Below are 13,262 nucleotides of genomic sequence, written 5' to 3' on the forward strand. Positions count from 1 at the left end.
TTTCTGTGTCAGAGCAACAAGTGCTTGAGCCCAGAGTACCAAAGCAAAGTGTAAAGTTTGTGTAAGAACAACAATGTACATTAAGATAGTTTGAAAAAATGTAAAGCCAAAAAGTGAAAAATGATCCAGCTCTGGAGTAGAAAGACTAGTGAAACTAAAACTTGTTTTCTTGGTGGAGAGAAAGGAGGCATGGTGTTCTGCTGCGCAGCCCTGGGGTGCGGGCCGGGCTCGAGCCGCCTCAGCCAGCCCAGCCTCTGCCGTCCCTGGGGGTGCTGGGCCGGGCCCTGCGTCTGTCCCTGCCTCGGTTTCCTCAGGGGAATGGACTCTCTTTAATCACTGAGGAAGTTTAGGTGCTGGTTGATATTGATAACTTCTCGTATTTTGACAACCAGCCACTTTTGCCTAAGCTTTTGGCTCATTCCTGCAACTGTTCTTTCTTTGTCTCTTGAGTTGTGCCAAATTCAGCATTTCTAACCTAGGTTGAGAAGAGGGGCTCTGGTAGTGTTATCTTCTGTAACAGAACCTGGGAGGGGGAGGCCGTAGCGTCGCTGGGACGTGACGCGTGAGTGAGCCAGGGCGTGGTGATTGCAGCCGAGCCTGTAACAGTGGCGGTGACGCATGGCGGGGGTCGGCGTCACCAGGTGGGGACATGTGCGGAGACCTCAGGATAATGGCCAGCACCCCCCCTGGCCCGTGGGGTGCCAGTGCAAAAGTGTTCAGTGACAGCAATGTCACCTGGGGAAGCTTTTTTCCCGTAAGCTATTTTTCTTTGGGCCACTAACAGATTTTATGACCCCAGTTTATATCTAAGAAATGGGCTTAATTTGCTGTTAAAATTTAATTGCCAAAGGCCTCAATAACTATGAGATGTCAAGTAATTTTGTCATTGAAGAATATATGTGAAAGTGAACCCAAATGAAAGTCTGAAAGGGCACTGGGCCGGGCTGTCTGCTCAGCTCACGCCCACCCTGGCCCCCCCAGATTGTTACCAGCGCCTCGAGTTCCTGGGAGACGCGATCTTGGACTACCTCATAACCAAGCACCTTTACGAGGACCCGCGGCAGCACTCCCCGGGGGTCCTGACCGACCTGCGCTCCGCGCTGGTCAACAACACCATCTTCGCGTCGCTGGCTGTGAAGTACGACTACCACAAGTACTTCAAAGCCGTGTCCCCTGAGCTCTTCCATGTCATCGATGACTTCGTGCAGTTCCAGCTCGAGAAGAACGAAATGCAAGGGATGGATTCCGAGGTGAGTGCTGCTGAGAGCATGTTCACGAGTGAGTGTGCAGGCCACCGGCAGGCTTTTCGGTTGTCTGAGTTCGGGCTGCACAGCGGCTGGGAGACGGGCCCTGGGGCTGGGATGGCAGGGACGGGAGTTGAGGGAGCAGAGCAGTTGGCATCCTGTGTCCCAGTGTGTCCCCTGCCCCCAGCAGCCCTCCCTGGCTGCCATGCTGTGCTGTCCCGATGAGTCGATGGGTCAGGAACGTCTGCTACTGTCTCCAGTAGGTGGTGTGAATGTGGATTCTGCTGCTGCTAGACATGGGGAAATCTCAGTTAAAAGCCCAACTTCTACATTTGAGACCGTTGGTATTTGAAGGGCTTCTACTTAGAAGTTTAGCCAAAGGCTCTCTGGTGATGGAGCTAATGCTGATGTGCTTGAATTATTTGCAGTTTTGTTGGAAAGGGGATTGATTGGTTTTCAACCTTTTTACACTTGGGGGCTGGTGAAAATAGGATTATTTCGGGGACCGCTAAGGCAGAAATCACCGACTTAAGTGCATTCAACTGAGATCATTGGGACTATAATCTTCATACAACACCAGGGTGGTAACTCACTTGCGGTGCAACATGAGATTTCTGATGGACCAGTTCACAAAAAACACCGGTCTAATTGATCCCTGCCATCATCTGCATACCTGTGTGCCCAGGGAATGAACGCTCTTGTCCATGCTGACTCCTTTGTGTTTCTTATCTTGGTGTAGATTTCTTGTAAGGAGTTAAGGAATTTATTCATAAATTCTTCTGGTAGCTGTTTTACTTGTTCTTTCTTTGATTTGTAGCTTTCCTTTGTTGGGGATTTAGTGCATTTCCTGACTTCCAGTGAGAAAGGAGGGCGGGCAGAGGTGTACCCGCTGTAGAATCTGTGCTGGGGGGAGGGCAGGTGTGGGGGCACCTGGGGGGAGGGCAGGTGTGGGGAGGGCACCTGGGGGGAGGGCAGGTGTGGGGGCACCTGGGGGGAGCGCAGTGGGGGGCACCTGGGGGGAGGGCAGGTGTGGGGGCACCTGGGGAGAGGGCAGCCAGGGAGGGCAGCCGGGGAGGGCAGCCGGGGAGGGCAGCTGGCAGTTCTGCCTGCAGGGGCCTCTCCGAAGGTCAGCAGCCGGGGGCCAGCGCAGCTGGCATGACGCTAGGAGTTACAGCCGTCTCACATGTAGACATTATTTCTGGTCTCAGTCTATAGAAATACTTTTAAGCTTAGACTTTGAAGAATCTGCTTAAATTTCATTTAAATTCTCTTTTAAATGACAGTGGGACATACTGGTTCTGTTGATATTTGTACATTCTCTCTGTTTATATAAACATGTATAGAAGTTACAAAAACTGATTAGAAGTGTCATGGTCTGGCTTTTCTAATTTATTATTTGATCTTAAAATCTCTTCAATTTTCTGAATCTCAGTTTCCTCATTTGTAAAAGGAAAGAAACTTCATAAGTTTTAAACTTTGTTCTATCTCAGATATGTGAACAATAACTAGCTTATTTTTCCAGTAGTTGGCATTATAAATGTTATCTAGAACTTTGTGTCACTGAATAGTCTACTTAGAGACTGCTGTCCCCCACTTTTCATTTCTCTTTCACAAGTAGTTTATGTTTCTTTTAGAAAACACAAGCAGAAAGAAAATTAAAGTTACACAAATATAAAACCTGAGAAATAACATTTTGAGATTATTGCTATTGTATGTAGATATAAACATGTATAAAGTTGAATAATATCATACATAATATACTGTAATGTCTTTTCACTTAATTTATTGTGATGACTCTCCAGGTGTTGATTGACATTGTGACTTTCAGTAGCTGCAGGCTGGTCAGTCTGTGGCTGTCATGTAATGTATTTGACAGTCCTCTGTGGCTGGATATTTAAATTGTTTTTACTAAGGACTTTTATTAAAGTGGATCTGATAACTACACTTATATATCCATTCACCTCCTTAAGATAAATTCCCAGAGATGGAATTGCTGTGTCAAAAAACTGGGAACCTTTAAAAGGCTTTTGACACGCACATACTTGTTTATCCTGTGAATGTGGATGCCCGCGGTGTCAGGTACTGCTCTCTAGCGAGCATGCCTTAGTGTTTCATAAAGCGGAGCTCGGAGGGCAGGGTCTCCCCGGAACTTCCCCACCGGTGGAGGCGGCTGGCGCCGCAGTGGCATGCGTCTCACCAGCGCAGCTCTCCTTAGCGTCCTTGCCGGGCTGCCGGGGGTAGGGCTTCAACATGCAGCTCTTTGATGATGAGTAAATTTGAAAAGCTTTTAAAATGCATTGACTATTCCTAATTTTGTGTTAAAGCTGTTTTTGTTTTTATTTAGACATAATTCTTTTTCCTTTGCTGAGTATAAAATATTAACTGGGAGGGGATTTTCTCTTTTATTTTTTTCTTGAGAAGTTTGAAAACACTTTGTTTTTAGATAAGATCATGTTTCTGAAGAATCTGTTACAACCTAGTAGGCATGCCATACGTGGTTGGTGGTGTTACCTTTGTTAAAAATGTAATAAAACTCATAGCCAGGAAAGAAGCCTCTGTGGACTTCCTTCCTTTAAAAACGGCCTTTTCTCTCTCCTAGCTTCGGAGATCTGAGGAGGACGAAGAGAAGGAAGAGGACATTGAAGTCCCAAAGGCCATGGGCGATATTTTTGAGTCACTTGCTGGTGCCATTTACATGGATAGTGGGATGTCCCTGGAGATGGTGTGGCAGGTGTACTACCCTATGATGCGGCCACTGATAGGTACTGTCGGCTCCCCTCCGAAAGAAGCAAAATCAAAATTAAAAACAACTTCAGCGTATTATTTACATCACTCTTTCATTTTGATTATAGAAAAATTTTCTGCAAATGTGCCCCGTTCCCCTGTGAGAGAATTGCTTGAAATGGAACCAGAAACCGCCAAATTTAGGTAAGCAAAAATGGAGAAAATTAACTTAGTTAAAAACAAGGGAGGAAAGTTCTCAGAGATGCCGTAAACGAATGATTCTGAAAAATATTTACACTGGGGCACGCTCTCAAGCAGTTTCCACTTGTAGTCTGATTGATTTCTTTCTCCGTTTTTATGAAGCGACACTGAGTTACCGAGGACCGGCAGCCCGCCTGCCGCTGGCGTGCAGTAGTCACAGGGCACGCTGCCTGTGTGGGGTCAGCTCGGCCCGGGCCTCGGCCCGCGAGCGCGGTGCAGTGCCCACTGACAGGCATAACAAATACTTCTGGCTCTGACTCAGCTGCTTGGCCTCTTTACAGCCCGGCGGAGAGGACGTACGACGGCAAGGTCCGAGTCACCGTGGAGGTGGTAGGGAAGGGCAAGTTCAAGGGCGTCGGCCGCAGCTACAGGATCGCCAAGTCTGCGGCAGCACGGAGGGCCCTCCGGAGCCTCAAAGCTAACCAACCTCAGGTTCCCAGCAGCTGAACCCCTTTTAAATAAAAAAAAACAAGAACAAAAGGCAGAATTAAGGTGGAAAATATTTAAATTGAAAGAATGATTTAAAGTTGATACTGAGCAGAACGAATTGAAGGCAGAATTAAAAATTTGTTTGATGACAAGGTAGACTGCAGAATAAAACATTTAACATATGTATAAAAATTTTGGAACTAATTGTAGTTTTAGTTTTTTGCGCAAACACAATCTTGTCTTCTTTCCTCACTTCTGCTTTGTTTAAATCACAAGAGTGCTTTAATGATGACATTTAGCAAATGTTCAAAATAATTATGGACAGTTTGGGGGGAGGGGGGTTTTGTTTGTTTTTAGTTTAATTTCTGTCGCCTTTGCTTAGCGTTAGGAGGCCACGGAGCTGAAACCTCGAACAGCCCCTAGGAGGGCAGCAGAGGCCTCGACTGGCCCTCCGCCTGCGCGCTGAGGCCGGCTCACGTCTGGGAGCCCATCCTGGGGTGCTGCCGCTGGCGAGAGGCAGGGCGGCGTGCTCGTGTCGTCCTCGTTTCTGTGTTCTGTGTGTGAGGCGACGTTTCCCGGGCACTGCTGCACTGAGAGCGAGGGACAGGCTCTGGTGGACATCAGCTGACATGTTGGTGAATCAAATTTTAGTTCTTTCATGTCACAAAGTCTTGCATAAAAAAGGTTCTTGCCTTAAAAGTAACATTCTCATGGATAGTCTTTAATTTCTGATCTTTTTTGGAACAAACTAATTTGACATTCCCTTCGTTTTATTATGCATAGGTGTTGAGACAGTGTGAGGTACACAACTCAGTAGTGTAGTTATAGCTTAACTTAAAACAAGGTATTAGGATCTCTGTCACGTGTGCACAGAAGGCATTTTAAAAAACCAGAATCTGTAGCCTATGGATTTTTTTTAAAAATACCATAATAAAAAAAGATATTTGGCTAAATATCCAGTTTTACATAAAATAATAATAATAAAACCTCCTGTTCGGTAGTTCCACTGATGGAAATTGTTTGTGGCAAATAATTTTGCCTGTAAGCTGTTTCTCTAACAACATGAGCTTTAGACATATCACACCTAAGCCGTGCTGCAGGTTTTATAATCCATAGCTCCTCCTTTCAAGCAGCAGAGCCCGCGCCGCCGCCGTCTCTTCGCCCGTTCCCACTGTGCTGCTCAGTGTTGCATGACTGTTTCACTCCCAAAGCCGTGCTGGTAATGCCCTCAGAATTCAGCGTTTGTGATCAACTGCCGCAATTTTGATAAATCTGTGATTTAGCTCATTAATTTAGATAAACTAGCTCATTATTTCCATCTTTGAAAAGAAAAAAAAAAGACATTTTTAGGCTTTTGCCTAAGTTTCTTTCATTAGAACTGTAGGCACTCTTCACTTAAATACCTCAGTTCTTCTTTTCTTTGCATGCGTTTTCCCCGTTTGGTGCTATGTTTATGTATTATGCTTGAAATGTTAATTTTTTTTTTTGCACTGTACCTATAATACCTCTTAATTTACCTTTATAAAAGCTGTGGGTCGGTCTTGCACGCCCACCACCGTACCAGTAGAGGTTTGCTGCAGTTCGCCCGTTAATTATGCTTGAAGTTTCAGAAAGCTGAGCAGAGGTGTCGGACGTTTTCCAGCGCATCGTTCTGAACCTGACGCTTCGTGCAGGCTTGCTGCGTCGTTGTTTTAAATGGCAGCGGGACACTGGACCCCGCTCTGTCTGCCCCGCCCACCCCCAGAGAGAGACCCCTGCAGTGCCGTGCAGTGCCCGGCCTGTGCCGCGCCCTGGCTGGGGAGGCCGACAGGGGCTGACGCTTCCCCAGCGCTGCTCCTTGTCTCCGGATGAAACTCAAATTGGGATCTAAATTAATCACTTGCTTTTTAAGCAAATTAATTTGGGCAGACTTGTTTTTAAAATATTGAATTCTGGTTTGGAACCTTAGATTTCTATTTGTTGTTCTTTTTTAAAATTTTAACATGAGATCTGGCAAGTTAAAACCAAGCACCTCTTGAATTATGTAACTGTAAACGTGCACCGTGAACAAGGAAGGCTGGGTGTGGTTCCAGTTGTGAGGGTGATTGTGACGAGGCTGTATCACGAAACTGAGTCATGTATAAACTGCCTGCTGCCCGGAGCGCAGGGTTGCGTTGTGTCTAACGCACTAAATCCCAGCGTTACGGGGTTCGCGCGTCCTGGCCCCCAACTTGGATTGTTTCACAGTTATAGTCCCATCGGGATAAAAATGCCTCAATATATTTTGTAACATTAAGAAGAATATTTTTTGTTAATATTAAAAAGTTCAGACTTGGATATGATTAGGTTATACATTCTCAGGGGTTCAAATTTCCCACGACCATTAAAAATGTTTTATCAACAGCTAACTTCAGCTATTTTTTTTTTCTGCAGGAGAAAATTAGCTGATTTTAATTTGTGGCTCACACTCTGAAGCATTCTATGATCCCCTGGTCACTATGTTAAAAAATGAAAGCTATGACTTAGACATGAAATGGTTATGAATGCTTTTGTGCTGCTGATTTTGATGCTGTAAAGTTTCCCCAGTTTGGCTTGCTGGAATGTTTCCCGTCTGTTACTTAAGGAAAGAGTCACTCCGTGTCGCCCGCTTTCCAGCCGTGTGTCATCCCTTTGTCCCTGTGATTGAAATGTGAGAGCGCGTGTGCTGTGGAAGCCTCCCGTGGGAGGTGCGTGCGGTTGGGAAGCCTGTCTTGACAAGCAGCTACAGAAATGCCGTATGGTGATTGTGTGGGGGTCAGTCGGCTTGAACCTTCATTGTAGGTGTTGTTAATTTCTGTGTACCATACCTTCCGCAGTCCTGACGATGCTGCCTTCGGAATAGCTCCCCCTCTGTTCATGTAGCACAGACAGCATTGCACTTGGTACCATGCTTTACCTCATTTCAAGGAAAATGTGCTTAACCGAGAGGAGAAATGTGGTTTGGCCTCGCTGCTGTTTTGATTTACCGAATTTGAAAAAGATAATTATAACGCCTGCCATGTGTCATATACTTGCACAACTTAAATAGATCATTTTTGTCTGTGGCATTGTTACTGTTTGTGAAAGTATGACAAAGATTTGTTAACTCTTAATTATGTTTTTTAAATGTTTGTTCCTGTTTTCCTTTTTTCCTGTACATTATAGGGTGATTAAATCTAGAATGACCTCTAACACTCCTGTAATTATCTTTTAAAATACTAATATTTTTATTTTCTTAATAATAGCTTGCCCTCAGAAAGATTCAGATTACCCTACCTAAATCGCAAGAGACTGGAGGCTCCTTCAGTTCTGCTGGTTCAGTTCATAAATACAGTCATTCACCCGGCCGTCGGCTCTCTCAGCCATTACCTGGACTCCGACGGTGGCGGCCGAGAGCAGAGCAGAATCAGAGCCCAGACCTACCGCAGTTCAGGCTTAAGGCCCCGTTGATTTAAAACTTTCTATCTTTCTCCATTAGGGAATCTAATTCTTTTACTCAAAACTGTAAACCACCAAACTGAGACCTTGATATTTGTGTTTTTAAACTGCATCAGAAATTATGTTGCTCCCTAACCAGTTTGTGTTATCTGTGGAAAAGAAATTCATGTCATGTTTATTACCTATACGGTTATTTTAATTACATTTAAATAGGTATATTTTTTCAACCACTGATTGCTTTTTAGGAATTTAATTATTTCCAAATAAATTTCTTTATTTTATATTGTACATGAAAAGTTTTTAAGATATGTTGAAGACCAAGAATATTAAAATGATTGTAAAAGTTGTTGGAAACGCCGGTAGCAATCTCTAGGGAATTTGCATTGAGATGATTGTATTTTCCACTAGCAGTGAAAGTGATCTTACGAAACTGACTTGTAAATATACTTTAATCATTAATTGCTTTTTTTTCTGGTCCATTTTTATTTGGACATCAACCGCAGACAGTTGAATTTTAGAGGTGCATTCATAATTATAATTCACTGCGGCAGCAGGCCACATAGCAGAACTGCGAAGGTGAATGGGAAATAGCGTTTCTGGCTTTTCCGCTGTAAATAGAGGGAAGGAAAAGGACTAAAATCCAGTAAAACTAACATGTAATCTGATTGACAATAAAATATCTACTGTCACACGCTGCAGCTGATTTGAAGGAACATGATGTAACTTACACCGTAAACCTGCGCAGGAGTCTGCAGTCTGCACCTTATGGGTCCCAGTTACCTTTACTGGTCTTTTTTCTAATAATTGTAGCTGAGTAAATCTCCAATAAAGTCATGGTCTGTTCACTGGGTGTCCTGTTATCTTTTTCTTTTCTCAGTTTGTTGGCTCAAGTGGTGATTAACTCAAGTCATTGCAGCAGAAATGATCTTGAAAATGTTTCAATTCCATGGTAATATGAATATGTGTATTTTAATATGATGAAATTTTGTTGACCAAATTTTCCTTCAGTTCTACTTAAAGTTATATAGAAACAATTGTTTTTCTCTTTTCGAGTTTTAAATAATACCAGTGTGTTTTTCTGAACTTCTGCCACACGGACTGGTGTGTCCCAGGTCCTGGCTTATCTAGGACAGCTTTGACACGTTCCTCGAGAGAATTTGGGTATTCGGAAATCAAGTGGACAGAAGGTTCAGCTTCCAGGTTGTTAGGCCTCACTTCCAAATTGTTGGAAAAAGAATTTTACTATATATTTCAAGCTTTGACCCCACCTTCTTGTAACCTCAGTAGACTGAGTGCTCATAGCAATGGCATGGCTGTAGGAACAAGATGGTGAGAATAAGTTTTTCAGAACAAGGAAAAAGTTTGAGATTTCCTTTGTAAGAGCTTAAATTAATCCCTTCCTTTCCCTTTCCTTCTCCCTTCTCTAACTAAAGGAGAGAAAGTATATGATACAAGTCCTAAGGAATTCGGCTAAGCACCATGTGCTGTGTGTGTGTTGGTCTTACTGCCCAGAATCCGCTGGGTGGTTGAGGCCAAGCCTCAGCCGCAGCGCCTTCCTGCTGCCACGGCCCGCAGCAGAGTGCGCAGCCCGGCCCTGCGTACCCGTGTGCAGTCGCGATGTGCGTGGAAACGGTCCCGATGGATGTGCAGTTCTCTGTGCAGCCCCGTAACCGCAGTGCATGCGGAGACGGAACGGCACATGCCGCCCCGGCTGGCCCGGCGGTGAGCTGAGCGGTGGTCCTGGCGGAGACGCGGGAGCCAGGGTGCCCTCTGGCAGGTGGGCGTGCCAGCCACAGCCCTCCACCCTGCCGCGGAGCCACCTGTGGACCACCCTTCCCGTCCTATCTTTCTCTTTGTGGTAAAATTTACATGAAACTTACCATTTCTACCATTTTTAAGTATATAGCAGCATTAAGTCCATTAATACTGTTCTACAACCATCACCACCATCCACTTCCAGAACTTTGTCCCAAACTGAAACTCTGTCCGAGTTGAACACTGACTCCATATTCCCCTCTCCCGGCCCTGGCTCCCACCCTTCCACTCTCGGTCTCTGAGGTGGGTTCCTCTAGCTCCCTCGTGTATTGGAATCGGACAGTAAGTACATGTCTTCTGGTGTCTGGCCTTGCCGTTTCACTTTGCACGTGTCTTCCTGTCCGGGCAGGTTTTGTCATGTCAGCACTGCCTTTTGAAGGCTGAGTAGTATTCCACTGTGTGTCACCTGGTGAGGTTGGGTGGCTTCCACCGCTGGGCTGTAATGAGCACCACTGCTGTGAACGTTGGTGTACACACATCTGTTTGAATCCTTGCTCTCGGTTCTCTACTGAGTATACCCAGAAGTGGAATGACCACATCTTCGGGTGGCCATATTTACTATTCTGAGAAGCCACCGTTCAGTTTAACACTAGCTGCACTGTTTTACATTCTCGCCAGCCATGTGCAAGGGCTCCAGTTCTTCCATGTGCTCACCAACACTTGCTGTTTTCCTGTTGATAGCTTTGTTTAGTAAAGCTATCCTAATGGGAGTGAGCTGGTGGTACCTTATTGTGGTTTAGATTTGAATTTCCCTAGTGATCAGTGCTGTTGAGCACTTTTTTTTCATGTGCTTGTTGGCTATTTATATATCTTCAGTGAAATATCTATTCTAGTCCTTGGTCCATTTTTGATTGGGTTGTTTGTTATTTTGTTGTTGAGTTTTAGGAGTTCTTTATATATTTTGGAGTAAACTCTTATTAGCTTTTCTTTCATTCTGTGAGTTACCTTTTTACTCCATTGAAAACTCTTTCTTGAAAATTTGCAAACCACGTTGGCCTCAAGGATTTCAGATAAGGGCTTCGGGACCTGGAACAGCTAAGGTTATTGAATGTGCGCTAGGCTCGCCTGACCTCTGCAGAAGTTTTACTCTTTCATGCCGTTTACTTCTCACCACAGTGATGGAAACGGCTCCTTTGGAGGCAGGTAAAGCAGAGATGTCACCTGAGAGCTGTGGCCTGTGACTTTGGGCCAGTTCTGTCATCACTCCTAGCTCCCTGTCCTTATCTGAACAAGGAGCAGCCATTCGGGGCAGTGAGAGTTCATGTCAGACGTGGTGTGTACCCCACACTTCATAAGCCCATGATAAATAGCTGTTACCATCACCCCCATTTTACTGATGGGAACAGTAAGGCACAGAGACGTGAAGTAACTTGAGTGAAATCCCAGTCAGGACCGGGCCTCGAACCCACGCCTACCTAAAGCCAAAGGAATATTTAACGGTTCAGTAATTCTCTAACTTGGGTGGACCTTCAGAGATGGAGGTGAAATTAAAAGGTATGACTAGGCCCTGGCCGGTTGGCTCAGTGGTAGAGCGTCGGCCCGGCGTGCAGAAGTCTTGGGTTTGATTCCCAGCCAGGGCACACAGGAGAAGCACCCATCTGCTTCTCCACCCCTCCCCCTCTCCTTCCTCTCTGTCTCTCTTCCCCTCCCGCAGCCGAGGCTCCATTGGAGCAAAGATGGCCCTGGCGCTGGGGATGGCTCCTTGGCCTCTGCCCCAGGTGCTAGAGTGGCTCTGGTCGCAACAGAGCGATGCCCCGGAGGGGCCGAGCATCGCCCCATGGTGGGCAGAGCGTTGCCCCCTGGTGGGCGTGCCGGGTGGATCCTGGTCGGGCGCATGCGGGAGTCTGTCTGACTGTCTCTCCCCGTTTCCAGCTTTAGAAAAATACAAAAAAAAAAAAGGTATGACTGTGTGTGTGGAGTACATGTTTTGTATTGAGAAGGAAACTGGATGGTGTCGCATGCCCAGCATCTGCAGCAGCCACGGGGTTGCTGTTTGTTTTGTATGTCACCCTATAGCTCCTTTTTTTTTTCCCCCAAATGAAATGATTTGGGTTTTTGTTAGCTGGGGTTAGAACCTGCCGTTACCATGCTACCTGACTCACATTAGCCTGAAAAACTAGGGACGTGCCTTGTGGCCACTGAAGGACTCAGCACGAGGCCGGTCTTGGGAAGGAAAGCCATCGGGTCCCCATTTTCAGTAACGCTGCCCAGTTCAGTGAGAAGCAAGCATTTACTTGAACCCCTGCTTTTTGTCGCCACCTGCTTTCAGTAAAGCCACTCCTGCTGTACTGTGAGGTGTCATTGTGACTGGACTTAGTGAGTGGAGCTGGCACTACAGCTCCTAAGTGTGTCACGCATGCACACACACACACATGCACATGGAGGCACAGCCCTACGGCAGAAGCGTGGCCCCTCGCAGCATTTTCCCCAGCCAAGAGAAGGGATGTTTTCTGATCTCAGCCCACTCCTGGTTTTCCTCTTGGTTGGAGGAAGCAGGTGGTGGTGGTGGGTGTGAGCATAACCGAGAATCTAACTAGGAAGTTGTTAGATGGGGAAAGGTTACCAGAGTGCTGTTTTTACCTTGAAATTTTTTGTCTGACTCTTTTAGGAAATATCTGATGAGCCACGTATTGGCCTAAGTGTTCTCTGATTTATATTTTATTTTTTTGCCTTGCTTTGAACATTGCCTTTCATTTGTACGACTTCCCACCCATTCCCACTTTTCATTTCAGTGTGAGGAGACTTGAGTGATTTCCAGGGATGTTAAACAGATGTGATATGACAAAAAAAAAAAAATAATATAATAAAGAGGTTCCGTGGTTATCTATGCTTGGGCAATTATGGGTTATACAAAATCAAAGGGGTGTTTTTACAGGACTTCTCGTGCGCTATTATGCTAAAATGCATCTAGACTCAAAGAAAGGGCTGCGTTTCCCAAACTGATGAGACCAAAGACGCCTGCACAGTAGGTCTTGGGGTTCCAGCATCCTGTCTTGGGGTCCCAGCATCCTGAGCAACACGTGAAGGGCACCTGGGCATAGGGTGAACCACCTCTCTGATGATGCCCAGACTCAGCCTGACTGGTCTGTCAGCCAGCGGGCCCAAGTCACTGTGAAGTTGACCAGCTGTCCCTGCGGTTGGTGGCCTGGAAAGGAACCCTAAGGTTTTCTAATTACTGGGTCACTTGCGCTGCCCATTCATGGTTGGTGAGTCTAGGTCCTGTGGTCCTGGCTCAACCTGGTTTGCAACCAGCAGTCATAAAGTAAAACTTAACTGAAATGTGTGTTTTACGTCCAAATAGGTTGGCGTGCCTGGCCAGGTGCTGGCCCCTGATCGTCCCGGAGCAGGACACAG

General features: G+C 45.8%; 1 protein-coding gene across 10 annotated transcripts in view; it reads left to right on the forward strand.

Annotated features, from left to right (window-relative positions):
- DICER1 (dicer 1, ribonuclease III) overlaps positions 1–8,938 on the forward strand; it is a 69,589-nt gene extending 60,651 nt beyond the window's left edge. For all 10 annotated transcript variants that reach the window (XM_066276408.1, XM_066276410.1, XM_066276407.1 and 7 more), the window contains 4 exons: positions 982–1,250; positions 3,844–4,006; positions 4,097–4,172; positions 4,511–8,938. In XM_066276408.1, coding sequence (XP_066132505.1) covers positions 982–1,250; positions 3,844–4,006; positions 4,097–4,172; positions 4,511–4,676 — 674 coding nt within the window. In that variant the 3' untranslated portion in view covers positions 4,677–8,938. The remainder of the gene's footprint in view (positions 1–981; positions 1,251–3,843; positions 4,007–4,096; positions 4,173–4,510) is intronic.
- The last annotated feature ends 4,324 nt before the right edge of the window (positions 8,939–13,262 follow it).

The sequence above is a fragment of the Saccopteryx bilineata genome, chromosome 4, assembly GCF_036850765.1.
Source record: "Saccopteryx bilineata isolate mSacBil1 chromosome 4, mSacBil1_pri_phased_curated, whole genome shotgun sequence".
Taxonomy (NCBI): Eukaryota; Metazoa; Chordata; class Mammalia; order Chiroptera; family Emballonuridae; genus Saccopteryx; species Saccopteryx bilineata.